This window comes from Arvicola amphibius, chromosome 7 (genome assembly GCF_903992535.2).
Source record: "Arvicola amphibius chromosome 7, mArvAmp1.2, whole genome shotgun sequence".
Taxonomy (NCBI): domain Eukaryota; kingdom Metazoa; phylum Chordata; class Mammalia; order Rodentia; family Cricetidae; genus Arvicola; species Arvicola amphibius.
Genome location: NC_052053.1, coordinates 135943091 through 135962179, shown reverse-complemented (window position 1 = coordinate 135962179; position 19089 = coordinate 135943091). Strand labels below are relative to the sequence as shown.

At 42.1% G+C, this 19089-nt stretch overlaps 1 protein-coding gene across 1 annotated transcript in view; it reads right to left on the bottom strand.

The window, feature by feature from the left end:
* Hdac9 (histone deacetylase 9) overlaps nt 1–19089 on the bottom strand; it is a 617997-nt gene that overhangs the window by 299711 nt on the left and 299197 nt on the right. Inside the window, exons 8-10 of the mRNA XM_038336352.1 lie at nt 12035–12157; nt 8957–9167; nt 8342–8559 (exon numbers count right to left, since the gene is read on the bottom strand). Of these exons, the coding sequence (XP_038192280.1) occupies nt 8342–8559; nt 8957–9167; nt 12035–12157 (552 nt within the window). The remainder of the gene's footprint in view (nt 1–8341; nt 8560–8956; nt 9168–12034; nt 12158–19089) is intronic.

Genomic DNA, 19089 nt, shown 5'->3' with positions numbered 1-19089 from the left:
CCACACTTTGTGTTTTAAATAATTCTGCCATTTATATCCATTAATAGAATACTGAAATTTGTCCTTCATTATCTCCTTGCCAATATGCAGCTGGTAAAACATTTAAAACATTTTCTTCTTTCACTCTTTAGGGGAAGAGATAAAATGCACATTGGAAGGAGCCCTTTTATTTCTATGCCTGGCAGCTTTACCAGGGTCTCAGTAGAGACAGCAGCTCAAAGCCAGTTCCTCCAACCACTGCTCACTTCCCTCCCTCCCTTTCTCACCATCTCTTGTTGATCAATCCTTCCCTTCTGGAACTAGAAACAGTGCGTGGGCCATTTAAGAATGGAGACAGGAAACTCCGGATGGCGATGATCCAAGGAAGAGGGGACAAACAATAAGCCTGCAATTCCCGCAGTTTCATCTTTTGGAGAATAGCCAACATGTAGACTTGGCTTGGAATCTATTTTCGAATGTGACCAGAGTTGGTAGTCCTAAGACACTAAGCTTGCTCACACAGACAGCTCTCAGCCTGGACCCCACACCATAGGCTGATGCTCCATGACCCTGAAAATAATTCCCCAAGCATTCTATAGGGAAAACCAGTCTCTTAAAACAATTTCCTGTGCTTGTGATATGTCTTACTGTCTACCCTTAGTTAAAAAAAAAAAAAAAAAAGATGACTTTGCCAGGAGGTAGGGTAGAAACTAACTCCAGAGGAAGGGCAAGAGGGAAGTTGAGGGACTCATTCTACGCTGTGATTTTGGTAATGATAAGACAATATGGATTTGTCAAAACTCATTGAACTGTTATGTTTTACTGTGTGGAAATTACGCTTCAATAAAAAGCTTGATCACCAACAAAAATATTGTTCCGAAGGGAAAGCAAATCCTGCTTCCTGACGAATGCGCAGGCGCAGGAGGGAGCTGGCACAGGGTATGCTGATTTGGTTTACAGCAAAGGATGACCATTGGGGCATGTGTGTGCAGTGTGAGCAGCCCACTGCTTCCCGACGTCATAAGGAAAACGGAATTACAGTGTTGTCCACGCTCATGCATGCTGTGGCTTGCACAGGGACCGCCATGTCTGCAAGGCTCTGTCATGTGCATCCTCTCAAGTCTTCCTCCCCTCCCAGCCTCTGCAATTTGTTCATCAGAGGATGATCAGACACAATGTTGACTGTTCCAACCGAAGTTACAAGGCTTCAGCAATGTCCCTCAGAGGGCCTATTGAGTGCCCTCAGTTTCGCAGTTCATGTGGGTTCTATGTTCTACACAACCATCTTTGGTTATTGTTAACAGTTTGCATGTCTTTGGGACATCCGAGGAAAAGAGCATGCTTTCTTTATGTTTATTTACACTTTTACCATAATTGTAAATGGGCTAAGACTTCTGTGGGGGTATCCTCAGTTCCTCTGGACCAGCACTAACTCTGTCTAACTACAGTTTTGCGGCCGGATGCACAAGAAGTAAGAGGGCGCTGGGTGAGACTCATCCTCGGGAGAGCAGAAACTCTATGACAGATGACAGTTCTGGATCCTAGGCCCCCTCAGGTGTGACCAAACATTTATGGAAAGAGCTGCGGAGTACAGAAAATATGGAACTAAAATTGGGGGCGTAAAGGTTGCTCAAACCTCTAGGAAAGAATCTGTTGTACACTTGCAGTTCTCAGCTTTACAGACCACAAGCTAGATTAAGACGTCCTTATCCAGACTTATCCATTATTTCATTCTGTCAAATGAAACTACTTGTCAAGGTTGAGAAGCACCCGAATTATTTAGCATTGCTTAGATCCAAATGAGCCACGCTGTTCACACGGCTTCCTTCCCCAGGCAATTTTCTTTCCGCTGGTCGCTTACCTCATAGTAACTATTCAGCTATTTTTTTTTTTTATTCAGTAAAAAGTGCCTCTGAGGAGATTAATGTGTAGATTGAAAGATAAAGGGCTGAGGTCTCTGCCCTCGACGCTAGCGCTCTGAAAGCAACGCTGGAGCTGTTTATGGAGACTAGGCTTTCATCCACTGGAATGGCCACTTAGTCTCATTTCCAAACACAGGATTTCATCATAGTTAATAATAAAGCAACAAGCAATTTTCTGTATTATAAGCTACCAAATTGTAATTATATAGCGAAATGCTTTTATATAAATTTTCCGTGGTGATGCAAGCTGGTTTTGTAGCAGAAGTGGACTTTTTAAAACGCACACTACATACCTACAAGGATCTGTTTATATTGGCCTAACCATGTCAAAACAGAACCATTTTAGGAGAAAAGTCAAAGTTTCTTTTACAAAGCTCAACAGATAGATAAATAATCGAGGGGGCTTTTTACTGTAATAAAAGCTGCTTTCAGTGCGTGCTAGCGTTTTTGAAGATAGTATCCATCTAATGGGCAGAATGCTGTCCCCGGCTGGTGATTAAAGCACCCTCATGGAAACAGGCTGTCAGACGGATGGAGAGAAATGAGTCCTGACAAGAGTAATGCCTGCTTCCCCAAAATGAAAGCGCTGTTCAAGTTTCTACTCATCAGGTTTATAAGACTTAAAACAAGGCATTTTCCAGCCACCCAGAGAAGAGATGCCAACATTAGCATTTCAGTAGAACATGATGAAGTCAGTAAACGTTCAGCTTTGGGCTTGCTCAGAACTCCTGTGAGAAGATGGTTTGTCCCGCGTTAAAACATGACCAGGTGGCGGCACGCAAGAGAGAAGCACAACGTGACCTGTCTGCCGCTAGGCTCAGCACTACATGCACAACTGACTGCCAGCCATTTGCAAGCCTTGATCCAACAGGACATCCGAGAGTCCCACTGCGAAGGCCACCTACGGGACTGCCAAGCGAGTGAGTACCTGGATAGAAAGCAATGCCCAGGAAGACAGAAGCAGTGTGGGCAATAGGATTTCTTCACACTGGCTTTTTAAAATGTGTTTCTGCTCTGCTTTTAATGCGAGCTCAGTAGCTTTGTGACGGACACAGGAAGGACCGCTCCTCTACTTATTCATAGGCACATGACTAAAATCACTGACACAGTAGTTGAGAACAGACTTGAGCTCTGTGCACAGGGAGCACTGCCAACTTTCTAAACTTGATGAACCCTCTGGAAAATGCACATCTTTGGTGGTTTTGTAAATTGAGTTGTTAACATTCAAGGGATAATGCACAGAAGGATGCTGGCGTGAAGAATTCAGCACGTAGTGGATGCTGTATGTAAAAAGAAGCTGGTGTTATTTAGGTATTACTCTCTGGGAGCTGATGGTGGGGAGATGCAGGCCGCAGGAAAGAAGCAGAAAAATACACTAAAATAAAAAGGTTCAACACACAGAGCTGAGATGGCTACAGGCCTTTAATTATGCCTCAAAATTAAATCTCATAGGTAAATCAGAGATAAGGGTAGACGTATTAGAATAAAGCTATTATGAAGTATAGGTTTGTTTCTGGATATGAACCACAGATTTATAATCAGTGAAGTTTTAAGATACAGATGTCTACAGGATAGTGTTGATCTTCAAAACAGCTTTGGCAAAATGCATGCTGCTTCCAATAGGACAAACAGCAATCCTGTATTAGCACTCAATTCAGGAAGGAAATCACATGTACTGTTTGCATGTGACCACTGACACGAAAGATATTTTCCTGGGTTTCTGAGTACAGATGACTGGAGCAGGGAGTAGTTATCAATCATCAGGGAGTATGGATGATATGTAACATTGACTCATACAATTACACTAAAAGGAATTAATGAAACATATACTACTTGAATTGAGGGTCAAAGTCCCTTACAAAATGTTGAGCAAACTCCCTATTTGCTCATCTTTGGGGTTGAGCGGAAATGTACTTTGTCAGCACAGAACCACCTAACCGTTCTAATAAGGCAACACAGAACATCTGTTTGGCCTTCAACTCACTGGTCATGTCTTAGACATACTTTTATTATGATAAAATAATACTCATGTCAAAGTGCTTAAATATGGTAATAAATAAATAATAAATATTTTTATTTAGACTGAGCCTTGACATACATAAGATATCATCTTTTGAATTATGTGTTTTAAAAAAAATGTGTTGGCTGATATCCAGCCACAGGAATGAGTAAGATATTTATCACAGAGCCAGTAAGGAAAGAAAAGGAAAAGAAAGATTATAAAGATTAAAATAATCAAGAGGTAACTAAACAAATCGCAAATATTATTTCCTCAAACAAGTTCATTTCTACCCTTGCTTTCTGTCCTGATAATGCACACTGTGTTACTCGAGTTACTATAAGCTCATCTTCTACTTCCTTCCCTGAGGACAGGGTGAAGATTATCAGTGCCTAAGGCACTGTCTACCAAGATTCAGTAGTGATCTGCCGAGGGAGTACAGGTCGACGGACATGTTGGTCAAATATATAGTGAAACTTCAGGGCAAGTTTATTTCATGGAATGAATATTAAAAAAGAAATTATTAGCGGATGTGTGAAAATTTCAGTTAAAGCAGAAATTCTTGGGCATGGATCAATGCTATCTTATTAAAGTCACAGAGAATGCAGGGGTTGGGAGGGCAGGGGCTGTCAGAGATCTTTGTTAAAGTTAAACTAGAACATCTAAAGAACAATCTCAAAAACAACGCTCCACGGTGACAGAATTGGAGATGCATGCTTTTATTAAACTATGTTGAAATAATCATCAATATTAGCAAGCGATGTGTGTTTCTTTTAACTCAATCATAGTTTATTGTCCTGGGTGTAAAAACTGGCAATATTTAAACTCAAAGTGGGCTCAGAAGAGAATTACTCACGTCTTACTATTTGGGGGGGTTGTCTTTTATATTTTGGTGAAATTTTTGTTTTGAGAATTCTTTCTATCTTCTAACAGGAGAAAGAAAACACACTGGCAAAATCAACTGCCTTATTTTGGTTCTAGGATGAAGAAATTGTAGTTTGTTTATTTTTTTTTAAATTCACCTAAATGTAAGGCATCATAGTATCCACATACCATATACCGGCAATAAAAAAATGCACAATTTTGCTTTTGAACAATGTCTAAAACAAATAAATGTTGCAAAATATGATTTCTGCATGATTAACTATCTCAAAATACTTTCAGTGAAAATAGAGTATTCAGACTCCTGAATGGAATGGTAAATCATTGTGAATGAGTTTCTTTTTCTTACTTAGATCTATCCTTTCTTTCACAATACCCCCATTATTTGCTGTTAGACATTGCAAAAAATATTGTATTTCTGCCCACTTCTTGGGCATTTATAACATAATTATAAATAACAAATAATCTTGGGAGGCCAAACACCCCATGTGAATGGCATCAAACTAGAGGCAACAAGTAGTCAGAGAGCCAGGGTGGCATTAGTAACATTTGTATTACACATTTCATAAGTTCTTCACTGTTTCCATCTAAGCTCTCTAAGAATTATTGGCAATTCAGATATATCACTGAAGTCCAACTATGTAACCAGATACTGGTTCAGAAAAAGCCGTATTTTTAAAATACTTATTATACTTATGTATGTATTTACTTAGTTTGTATTTGTTTGTGTGAGTGGGTGTGCATAGGCACATGACACAGCACACATGTGGAAGCCACAGGATAAGTCGTGAGAGTCTCTTCTCAGCCTCTACCACATGGGTCCTAGGGTGGAACTCGGGTCAGCAGGTGGGATGGCGAGCACCACATTTAAATGGATCAGTCTGACAGTCCTGAGCCTTTATTTTTAACTATGTTCTTATTTCATGTTTTTCTCTAAGTCCTCAAGGGGAAAAAGCACTATAAAAAAGCTCAGAGACTTAAAGGAAGATATATTTTAGGCATGCCATTTGCACACCTAGGTGCTCACATATGCTTACTTCCTGTCATGACTGCTCATGAGTGAAGGGCCAGGATTTGAGGATGCCTGCTATTTGCTCCAGTTGGAACGGATGACATCAAGGTTCATCCATGATAGGAGAAAATGGCAAAAGTTTTGTGTTTGTTTCTTACTAATAATTATTCTAAGAAAATGAACAGAATGCACATAAATGTATTATTAAGGAGAGACATGGCAATTCTTGGCATCTGAATAAGGGCACTAACCCAATAAAAAGTAAATAACCTCACCACCTTGGCAGAAGGGTAACCAGCAGTGGCTCACTTCTTGCTGGTTCTCATGGAAACACTTCAGAATACAATACAGTCTCAGTATTTTCTTTAATAGGCTTCTTCTCCATTTCCTTAGACAACTGAGGACAGCTCAAATATTTTCACAATCTAGAGAACATCCAGGGAGCGTATGCCACTCGACTAAACATATGGAATATATATTTGGAGAAAAGCCAACTGGAGACATGCTCAAGTCATCCAAACGCCCGAGCTGAGAGGAGCTAACACACAGAGGTCAGCAGGCACTTTGAAGTTCTCTGGCCTTCATTCTACCTAATTAAGACAAGATTTAATAATCAAACCACTGTATAAACGTCTACCTCAGCATAGAGGTTTGTTTCTAATTTGGGGGAGAATTCTTAACAGATTCCAGGGAGTCAGCCCCACATAGGAAGGGCTGCTGATAAGATTTGCTTTGCTTGTTGCTCGAATGCAAATGCCTGCTTTTCATCTTAGGTTGATTCTGAGATTGAGTTTAGCATCTGCCAGTCAAATCTCTAGCATGATCACAAAGAGTAAAATGTAGCATTAGCATCCCATCTGAAACACCGAGTCAGAAAAAGTGAATTCTAAAATATTCTAAAGGTATTCATATAAAACATGTGATTCCAAAGGAGCATACCTCCCTGATTTATCAACAGCAATATATATACACATATATTCCATGCACTTTTATAAATGTGGAAATGTGTACCAACAGAGGCTTAGCAGTCCAATTGTGTAAGTTCACCAACAAGTTTTATAAGCAAACCTAACGTTGAGTCAAAGCATAGGATTCCTGCTCTTTCAGCCCATATACATTTCTTGGATTGGATGTGTTTTTATAAGGAATATGGAGTTACTTTAAGTTGTTCTGGGGCACCACAAAACAAATCTCACTCTACCACTAAGAAGTAAGCCTGTGCAGTGGGCAGAAAAGGACACTAATTCCTTCAGGAAGAAACTGATTTGACAGAAATAAAGTTAGCAAACTTAGAGAAATGCTATAGCAAGCAAATGGTTCAGAAGGAGTCTAAAGCAGTGGTTCTCAACCTTCCTAGTGTTGTGGGCCTTTAATACAGTTCCTCATGTTGTGTTGAGCTCCCAATCAGAAGCTTATTTTGCTGCTACTTCCTAACTGTAATTTTGCTAGTGTTATGAATTATCATGTAAAATCTGTGTTTTTCAGTGGTCTTAGAGGACCCCTGTGAAGTGTTGTTCAAGCCCCTAAGGGGTCATGACCCACAGGTTGAGAACCGCTGGTCTACAAGATCTCATGAAAGAAGGTTGGGAAGAGCTCAATTCCACCCTGATACCCCAACCCACTCACAGTAGACTGTCTCAAAAACCAGTGGCTACGCTGGACAAATTCGAGTTTGTGTCTCTTAGCACTGCTCAGAGCTCCTCAGTCCAAGCTCCTTTCATGACGCCCTCTTTGAGCAGGGGTGGGGGTGGGGAGGGGGTAGCGTGGGGTAGGGCTGACACAAAATGAAGACCCCACTCTTCCTGCCATGAGGAAGAGGTAGGGCTCACCTTGCTGTGCTTGTGTGTGCAACAAAGCATTTACTAGGCTGAGCTGTACACCTGCTTACCAGTGCACAGCAGTGCCATTAGGACTTGCACACATGTGACAGAGTACCACAAGAGAGACGGATCATAGCCTACAAATCCACAGAACGTGCTATCCCGTGCCGTCAGATACGATTACACTGCCATCACTGTTACTTCGTGGGTGGTTTAGTGATACAGGCCATCATTATTTCAGCCCAAATCGGGACTGGGAAGAAATTACCAGAAGTTGCAGTGAAACTGTTTCAAATGGTTTTTGGAATGAAGTAGGCCTACTGAAAACTTAACACAACCTGGAAGGAAACATGTTGCCAAGAAACACCACGCTGGCTTACACTGCCCTATCTACCAGCACCTGAGGTACCTTTCCAGCCTGTCCAACCTCACGTTTACCCTGTGTCACAAGGAGGCTTCATCCACACAGGACTTATGTCCCTGTGAATGAAAACAAACACCCTCCTGATTGTAAATCAAATTGTTAACCCATGATCTCAGTCTTACTTCAACAGTCCTGTGGACAGAAAAATGGTGAAAACAGTGGTATTGGGGGCCCGTCCTTCAACCCAGATGTCTGCACAAACATGGTGACTTTTGCCTTGTGTGTGATTCCCAACATCCCCCTCTCATTCCCAAATGACTTGGAAACGGTACTTTTAGTATTTAACGTCGCTTCATGGCTTACTTTGTTCATGTGGACCTGCTGCTGGTACTGCTTCTGCTTTTCCAGGAACTGGTGGTGTTGCTGCTGAAGGACCAGCTGAGCCAGTGTGCTCTGAGGCAAAGGCGCAGACTGGGTTCGATTCAGGGGTCGGTGACGGGGCAGTTTGTGGGTACCTCTAATACCCGGTGAAATTCTTTCTTTCGTTGCCAAGGGAGACTGAGGGTGTAAGGGAACTCCACCTGAAAAACAAAATGTGCATGTGTGTATGTGAGAGAGAGAGAGTGTGTTTACACATTGATATGTAAACAAAGATGCACTTTTAAGAGAAGACAAGAAGCATCTGCCAGACAACTGAAGACAGGTAGGTTGTGTACTAGAAGACACGAGTACCAAGACGTGACCAGGCTTATGTCTGTGCAGCAGAAGCCTCAGCCAGCAATGAGGCTCGTTATATCCAAGGGTTCCCTCCCAGCTCCAGCCTACAGACCAGGAACACATAACGCTCATAGCTCCTCCCCCAGTGCCAAGTGTCTGGACTTGTACAGCAACATTACAGTTTTGAGTTAGAGAAACGTCACATTGGATCACGGATAACAGTACTAAAAGGACTTGGAAAATGATGTCATTGTTAATTACCAGTCACAAGGAGCTTCTGCTGCCGCATTTGTTCCTTCAACAGTAGGTGCTGCAGGAGAGCTTGGTGGCTGCTGTTGGGTTTCCCCTCCATCGCTACGTGAGCATGGCTGGAGGGGGCTGCAATGCCACCGCTGAACTGGCCAGGCAAAGGGACGCCTTGCCTGAGGATCTGTGTCTCCGACTTCTGCTTCTCCTTGAGTGAATTAGAAGCCTGTGCCAAGAGAGAAGCAACTTGTTAATCTTCCTTATCCCAGTGACACACCAGGCCTCTAGCTATTAGGTAACATGAAGAGGAAAATGTATAATACAGTATCTTTTACACGACTTTTAGCAGAGAAAGAGAATTAACAAAATATACATTCGCGCAATTGGAAACAATTTAGCGAGTGAGTATCATTGTACTGAGCCTAAGGAAAATTTGTGTTACCTATTAAAAATGAGAGTAAACAAAACCCTCAGCTACACAGGGAAAACAAGTTTAAATGTTTTGTCGTTTATCCTTGTGATAATGGTTACATAAATAACAAAATATACTTCAAAATTTCTTACTGAGAAGCTAAGTGTTCTCCCCCCAAAAAAGTATGGGAAAAATGCATATGTTAATTAGCGTAACTCATTACATTATGCAGATCAAAAGACGATGTTGTAAACCACAAATACATGTACCTTTTGTACATTAGCTTAATAAAAAGTCAACATGAAGTTTAGGCTTTGTAAGAGGGAAGCTGAGTTTTTATAATACTTTAAAATGCACTGCTTGAGTAAAAGGTGTGCTGGAAAGTTAACACTTATTCAAATAAAGGCTATCGTGTGGATGAAGATAAGGCAGGCTGTAATTCTAGAATCTCAAGACAAACACAAAACATACATTTTTACATTTCCTCTAATTTTCACAAAGCTATACATTTCAAATATTTTTCTAAAAGTGAAATTGTCTCACTCTGTGAAAGCTGGTACAAATAGACAAGACTTTGATTTAAATATATTTTTTCTATTAATTCATAACAGATCCCTACATCTCTGAATATTAAAAATGACAACCTAGATACTTTTGTATAATAAAGTAAACTACAAGTGAAATCAGATATCAAATAAAAGTGTTATTAAGAACTTGAAAGGCATGGTAACGCAGTAATGAAGTCATTATAATTACATCATCAAGAGCAATAATGAATTATCCTATTCAAAAACTTTAATGAATGGCGGTCATTTTGGTGTTACAAAAGCAGAAGGCTAATACCTCAAAATTATTTGGCATGTTTCTTTCCAAAACTTATGTTTCATCTTTCAAAATTGCTGTGCACTAGGGAGGCAAAACAATTTTCAGTGATGGAGAAATTGAAGGACGAAGAGGTAAATGGTTTGTCTGAGTCACAGAGTGGGTCAATCCGATGTTTAATATACAAGGGATGCCTGGCCCAGACTCCTTCCTTAAAATCTTCCACGATGCAGTGGGGGAGGGAGAGTTAGAGATCCTTCTGCTGGGGAAAGGCTAATCTTCCAAGATGCAGTGGGGGAGAGAGAGCTAGAGATCCTTCTGCTGGGGAAAGGCTAATCTTCCAAGATGCAGTGGGGGAGGGAGAGTTAGAGATCCTTCTGCTGGGGAAAGGCTAATCAAGATTGGTACGACTGAGAAATTAATTGTGAAGACCTCATCCACACCAAAATAGAAGCAAAGAAAAACAAAACGAATCCAAACCACGCTGGCTTATTCATCCAAAGGCACCAAATGGCATTGCCACTGAAACGTAAGATGGTCTGCCTTTAGTACGAGTCCTCTGGGAAAGAATTTCTTGGACCACATTAAAAGTTGTGCATGTGTGAGCTAGCAAGAGACAGTGGCTGAGAACACAGAAAATGGAGGCATCCAAGTGCCTGTTGGCATCTCAGGGAAGTGTGGGGCTTGGTAGCTATAACGTTAAAACAAACGACAGAGGAATAAAAATAATTTTAGTAAGTGATGATTTAAAGATCCTCATGTCTTATTTATAGTTTAATTTCCACTTCCACTTTACCTTCCATTAGAACCAGTTGTTTACAAGTCTTTGGAATTTCAAGAATGTACCTGACTCAGGATTTTCATGCTTCTCTCTGTAATCCCTGGATTATATCGGTCACTGAATCTGCCTACTCACAAATGGTGTACAGTCATAGAAAAAGATATTGTGTTCTATTAATACTCCACATGGAATACACTTCTAGTTCTGATAACATGCTTATCTCAAAGACATATGTGATCCTGACATGCTGCACTAAGGAGAAGACGTGGCTCCGAGAGTGCCCACCCAGGTGACAAGAATCGGGATGGATTTCCCCTTCAGTGTCTACCATCTGACGTCTATGTATGCACAGTTTAATTTCCTAACGTCTGTGGTGAATTATCCCATGGGAAGCTGATAAATATTTGCTAACAAGTAAAATGCATATTATTTTAGAGAATGTGTATAAAGTTATTATTTTAATCTTCTGTTATACTCGGACAATTACTCTGCCTGAAGATCTTATCTCAGTAGTCAAGATTTTTAACCTAAATAATTCTCCCTAAAGTCTCCTGGGAATGGCAGATATTGTTCTTAGGGTGCCTTTTCCAGATACGTAACCTTCACTGCGGAACCAGTGCCTTCCCCAAACAAAGCCACTCAGGGATGGATTCTACAGACAAGGTGCTATCGGGATTCATGGACTGAGCGCTGGCCTAGGGGATGCTGGGTCTGCCACTCGCTCCCTGAGTCTGTGATCTTGAGCTTTTAAATCCCCAGCCTTGGCTTCCTGGTCTGTAAATGTGGACTGCAGTCTCCCCTTCACAGGAAGGAAGCTGGAGACACAAAACTGCGTGTGAAGAGGATTACGTATTGTTACGTTAGAAATCATTACCCAATCAAGTAATTTGTAAATGATGACCTGATCCAGTTCTGTGAGTTGAAGCTAAACTGAGAGCCTTTAAACAAAGCAGCAAATAACAAACCATGGACGGGATGCTGTTTCTAACAAGTTTCTCAAGTCCAAATACACAAGAAATAGCAAGTTCATGTAAGACGTGTCACTGGGCTGGCTTGGGCTGGGGGCACTGTCACTCACATTGAGTGGGGACGACACAGCTGGAAGTCCCAGAGTGATATTGGGCAGGGAGGGCGAGGTGTAGAGGCTGAGCAGGTTCATGGAATCTTCGTGAATCAGAATGCGTTGCTGTGGAACCAGCTGCTGTTGAAAAAAAAAAAAGGAGAAAAGGAGATTCTTAAAATATTAGAAATTCATCAGTTTTCTTGGTAAATGCTCAAATCCCACAATGCAGTTTCTATGTTACCTTAGCAAAGAAAGACTCTAGTGCTTACTGCTTGCTTCTATATAATACTCAGACATTTTAGTATAAAATTTAAAAGTCTTTTTTTTTTTATCAGAAAGTCATAATATGGTGAAAGTCATAAGATATGGTGAATTAATTTCTATTTTCATTGTGAAGAATTCTTTTGGAAATCTAGCTTTGCGGACTATAATTAACATGTTTGTCATGTATCAGGAGAATACCAGAATCAAAGTTGGTGACTGGTGCACATTTATAACCCTTCCCGTACAACAACAGCCACAGCTTTGACCACAGTCTCATGCCACTGTTCTGTGAGGAGAGCCACAGGAAAGCAAGCCACACCAGAAGGCTTCTACATTAATCACATTTTAGTATAAAATTATCAATAAGCTGTGGGTGGTGTAATTTCACATCATATACTTTCAAAACTAAATCTAAAATGTTACGGGATTTCAACTTGACAGTAATATGCATTTATAATGAAATACCCTCAACCTTTTGGCGTCTCAGTACTTTTTACAACAAATACCTTTTCAACCCAACACTAAGAGATGTGTGTTCCCACATGTGGCTCACAATGGCTGCTTAGCCTACATTTTCTGTGTAACTCTTGCTCCCCCCCAGGACTTTTACACAGTAAGAGCTCCAAAGGTCTTATGAGACCAGGGAACTCTGGCCCGATACGGTTCCCAAGGGCACAACATCCTGAAAAAGAATACCCCATGTAACAGTGTGGCACAGTGACTGCTTTCTTCCCAAACAAAAAGCATATGGGACTCCAATAATAGACCACCTCCAAGAGGGATATTGCACGCACGGGCTTTGACTAAAGTAAATATAATAACTTGTCAAGCATGTTTGGAGGAGCTGTAGATTTTCCCCAGGACAAACCTGGGATATCAATTAACAAGGGGAAATATCACGTGCCAATACAACACAGCCCCAGAATGTCACCGAAGAGTGATGCACCAGGAAAACACAGGATGTTATTCCAGAACGTTATCTCAATCATAGGGCTGTTTGGAGATGAGACTCAGCCTTAACATAATACAAGCAGAAGCATAGCGTGGGGTTTTCCCATTGCAGCCTGGAGCTCTAACTCAGGCTGTGTTCTTCTTAAAAGAACATGTCAGTTATTCATGCATGAGAATCCTGTGTTATGTCGAACTATTAATGCTCCATTGAGTTTATACGGCAAAATTAAAGATGCCTAAGCCTCCAAAGCAAGAAGATTATTGGGAAAGATTTTTAAATTATAATGTACGAGATTATAATTTTATTTTAGGAGTTTTTGGTAACAGTTGTGTGTTTGCTCAAAGTAAAATAGCAAGCAACTGTTTTGTTTATAAAATGGGCTTTGAAATCAGCTTTAATATATAATATATGCACAGAATACAAAAGATGCAAAGAAGTAAAAATGTTTTATTAGCTCACTGGCAGCTAATACTCTTTCAAAATGAGGGAACAGCCCACTCATCTATATTCATAAAAGCGAAAAAATGTGGAGCAAGAGCCACTTCAATTATGAAGTGCCATTCAAAGTCGACTGCTTCCCACAGGAGCCACACAACTGAATCTCTGGTAAGAGAGTCCACAGGCCACAGAGAGGAAGTTGTCTCCACACGTGGGTTGACATCTGTAAACCCTCCTGCCCCATAACACGAAAACAACACAGTTGGGTGAAATCCGGTTTCTTTCCAGATGTGGTGATGGGAACAGCTGGCAGGCCTGGCTGAAGTGGGAGGGATATGTATTTGGTTCTTTGCTGGGACTGTAGACCCCAGAATTTATATAAAAATTCTGTGATGCCATCTCTCACGTGGTACATTCATTTTCAATATCTATCAAGTACCAAGCCCTGGAGGTTAGCATCTTCTTCACTGATCCTCCCAGACTACCTCGCAGTTCAGGCAAGGAGACTGAGCATGCGCATGAAAAGGAGTCCCTCACAGCGGGACCAGCAGCAACATTCTCAGTCCATCCAACTCTGAGACTGCCCTCCTCCCCAACGGAGGCAAGAGAAACAAGGAGGATTGATACCATGTTTGAGAAAAGCCCTAAGGCTTACAAAGAGAAGCAAAGGAGAGAGTGTGAGGCCTCCTAAGAAGACAGTCCTGACCATCTTACAAATAAAAGAACTGCTGACCATGGCAGACATTGCCTAAGGTTCTGCAGAACTCAAGGGCTGTTCTCTGTGCCCATGTCTGTGGGTACAGTTGTCCTCACAGGCCGGAGCACCATATGGGGCGTAGGCATTGCTTGTCTCTCTCAACTGTTACAAGGGTACTAGGCACAGAGTTTAAGGAGATTTCCAGCGTTGCAGATCTAGAACCTCCTAGAACCAGACAACTGTTTCCTACAAATTTGCCTTTTTGTTCACAGCTTTCCCCAGCTAGGGTTTTGATAGGAACAGTCTATCTGTTCTGGGCCTTAATAAAATCTGAGTGCCGACAGATGGTGCAGAGCCATTTACCTAGACAATGAGGGATCCTGACCTGTGGTGCTCCCCACCTCAGCACTGACCCACTGTGTGCCCTCACAAGCTGTGGTGCTCCCCACCTCAGCACTGACCCACTGTGTGCTCTCACAGGGTGGTGTGCTCCCCACTTCAGCATTGTGATAAGCGTGCACAGATCCAAAGTAAAACACAGAACATTTCTAGAAGATGGTTTCAGAAAGACCATTCTTGGTGCTATATTGCTGAGATGTCAACGTGTCACAACATAGAACACTGGAAAGGTGGCTTTAACATAAAACCTTTCAACAACTGCAAACCCACACTGTAGACAAATGAACTAGAAGCATTAAACGTAAGGCTATCATATAACCTTTATGAAGCCCTTGACGATCAGCTCATCAGGGGTGAGTATGGGTGGGCAGGCAAAGAATTCCTGCGCCTCTCATCCTCAGCGGCTAGTCAGTTACGGCAAGAAAGGAGAACAAACATCAACACTCCATTATCACCACCACTACAGTAAAGTCAGAACATGGGAATGGCACAAAGGATGAAGTTAATGCAATCCCAGGCTTTCATGGGTAACTGGTAATTCACCAGGAACCTGGAATTACGTGAAGCTGGAGTGGGGGACCCACCTTTTAGTAATATGCTCCAAATTGTATTTAACTTTTTTCTTCACTGTAGTGTCAATTGGCAGAAGGTCTTATAGATACATAAACTGAAAAATACACAAAGACTGAAAAATATGCCCCTCAGAGGAGACTCAGCTGTTGACACTAAGATAATATTGACTTAAAGAAATGGAATCAAGTCTGTTGATGCTCTGGATGGAGGGAACTTAACGACGGGCATAGCACTTCCGCCAACAATTCAGAAACATAAACCATCACCACAACACACACCATGAACCGAGGGGCTCCTCTCCTGGACAAGGGAGCTTACAGAACATTTCCCGTGACGGCTGCCAGGATGGCTGAGACAACACTCCTTAGCCTGTCTCGCCAAGGAGTAGGACGGGGTAGAGAACGCCGGGCAGCAGGCACCATGGGCTTTAACAGTGATCAAAAGCATTCAGCAGCTACTACTGGATCTAAACCACGTGGTCAGTGATGAAGTAAGACGGGAGATGAGGTCACGACCCTGTGCCACCCGTGTTCTCTAAAATCCGCAAGACACAAACCGTAAGGACACGCTTTGTAAGAGAAAACACAGGGTAAACCCCAGAAACGCCACTGCTCTGCGGGCAAGAAACATAGAAGGGGAGGAAGAGGAAAGGAAGGAGGGAGTAGGGGAAGATGACGGGGGAGGGGGGGAGTGAGCAACATATACTGCCTTTACTACTTGTGCGTCTGACTTGAAAACAGATATGTAATACCTGCCTACTTTTGAACCACAGAACACATGAACATATAATGCTCACTTTACTGAATATTCGAAATTATCTATAAAAGTCCAGAGAACCAGAAAGAGAAATCCAGACCTGGATGACTAAAACAAAATGTTTATTGTGAACATTGCACATCTGAGCTCTGCCATGTGTGGGCTGTGGATGCAGCCGCCTACCTGCCCTAGGAAACGTCTTTTGGCCTAAGACGCTCTGACTATCTCGTCAGGCAGTATCCATGTCTATCAGGATGGGCTACAGGAAGACATACTTGTGTCAACGACTTTGAATTAAAGGGGTGGACTGTTTAAAAACAAGACAGCCACATTTTTAAAAAGCCCTTAATGACTTAATGTTTGCGAATGGCTTTATCCGTAATTTTCAAGATTGTATCTCTTTTCTATGCTTTGTTTAGAAAAATGATACGCAAAGTTCTACATGGTAAAGAAAGAGTTATTTCCAGGAAGTAAAGCTCTCGAAGTTTGAAGTTTTCATTTTACATCAAAGATCATATTATCATAAAATGTGAGATAACATTTTGAGGATAATAGTAGCAATAATTTTTATTAAATTTTTTATATACTCTCTTCTTCGCCTTCCCCAAGTCCTCCATGTTTGCTCCCATGCCCCTATACACCTAAGGTCATGCGCTCTCTCTCTCTCTCTCTCTCTCTCTCTCTCTCTCTCTCTCTCTCTCTCTCTCTCTCTCTCTCTCTCTCTCTCTCCTCCCAATAAAGTAACAAAAATTCAAAGCAAATGAAAATCAAAACAAATAAATCAAGACAAGAGATACCAAAACAAAATCAACAAAGAGCCCACGAAGAAAGAAAACATGGAGTCTGTGTTGTGTTGGCCAACTATGCCTGGGCACGAGGCCTGCCTTGGGATGAAGTTGATATACGCAGGGGCACTCCACTGGAGAAAACTGGAAGTCGGAATTTTAATTTTATTTATGTATGTGTGCATATATGCACATATCAGTATGGGTACCCCAGGGGACCAGAAGAAGGTGTCAGATTTCCTGGAGCTGGGGTTACAAGCGGCTGTGTGTCCCCCAACATGGATGCTGGGAATGGAACTTGGGTCCTCCAGAGAAACAGCGGGAGCGGCTGAACTGCTAAGAGGCCTGGGAGTTTGCTTTCTAACTCTGCATTTCTATTTTTATGAAAGATCTTGCTTTGTAATATTGGCTCATGTGATTATTGTGTCATAACAATTTCTTTTCCAAGTGGGGGCCGAGTTCTAATTGCTGCCATATGAACCGTTGCTCTGAGGTACCCACTTAAATAAGGCAGCAAGCGCCATGACAGCTATTACAAAACAACAGGCAGATGAGTCATGGGCTGGAGCGACACAAACAGCATCTCCGGGGATCTTAGAATATTTAGCCTTAGTATTAGAATTATTTTTTTTTTTTTAAAAATCATTTGCTTTTGCTGGAAATTTTTTTTTTAAATAAAATAACATCAGACACGACCACTAATGTCAAACTAGAAATAAGCCAGCAGCTTGGCTACGGCTAAGATAGCTATCAAATAAATCTACGGGATCTAGCGTCATGGTGCTGATACCCATGGAAGCATATTTGAACCCACAGGCCCACAGCATTAGCAATCCAAGCAACTGGATGGCTAGAGACATCTCTGACGGGAGCTGGAAACAGAAACGCTTGAGGTTTTAGTTCCCAACCAAGTCTGCAGAGGAGTAAAGTGAGTAGCTCCAACAGTCTGCATTCCGGGACTGAGAATATGAGGAAAGAAGGGGAACAGAAGCAGTCAGAGCAGAGGGAAGGTGGAGACACGCTCTCCTATGAAAGCCACTGGCCTGAAGACAACTTAGTGAGTTTTCCCTATGAGGAGTCCGTCCTGATGAGAACAAAAAAGAACTTGTTCCAGATTTCACGAGGTGCCACCTGCCTTGCCAACAGGGACTCTTTTCCACAGAGGGGCAGGAGCCAGTCTTGCCACTATATCATCTGCCGGGAAGCTGAGGGTTAACACAAGTTTGGCAACTTGACAAACAGTGGGTTTTGTAGCAGTGCCCAGGCCCAGCCTCCAGACAGTATCCGCAGATGTCACCCACTATACTCAGGTGCATCCTGCGCTGCGATCTTAAGTACATTCTCCCTCATCTCAGTCAGGTGGGATCTGCATCTTATATGATAGAAAACAAAACTGTTTTCAAGAACTTCGGGGTCCCTTTTCCAGTGTCCTAAGCCGCAGATGCAAGCAGAATCCTGCCCGTTCACGTGGTCTGGAGGAATTAGATACATTATTTCCTCCTTACAGGCCGTGGTACAGAGAGCCATGCACACCCAGGCTGCTTCTTTTTTAACTTGGTGACTGGGGTTGGTCTAGGGCCTTCTGTGTGCCAGGCAAGGACTACACCACTAAGAGACACACACAACTCTGTCTTTTTCCCTTTTCCCATCCAGATGGGTTTTCACAATGTGACTTTGTACCCTAGGCAGACTGTGAACTTAAAAACTTAAAATATTCCTTTTACCCCCCTGTGTTATTCGATCAAAGCAGAATAGTCTATAAATGACGCATTACACAACCGAGGGGCTCAGGATCTCATTGTGGGAAGAATTTTGACCTCAAGCTTCCTGTTGCTATGAAATCACATTCTATTATTAATCTTAGAGGGTAGCTGTGAAAATCACACAGGGAGTTTGAAGATACACTTTCCTGTGTCTGGTTTTTCTAGGTGGTAGCGGACCACAGCCAGGATGTTAATTCGCTGAGAGTCGGCCTAAATTCTGCTGCCTCCTCACCTACCCAGAATGAATTACACTACAGAACTCTGTGGATGGAACGCAGCAGAAAAACACATGTTAGCCATCAGGGTCGCATTTTTGTTTCTGGGCCACAGAAAGGCTGCCCATCAGTGCATGAAGGTCTGCCCACCTGGCCTTTGGGAGCACAGTTCAGGCACACAATTAATTCATTATGAGGTAAGTCACTGCTTGCTTTTGAACTAGCCTT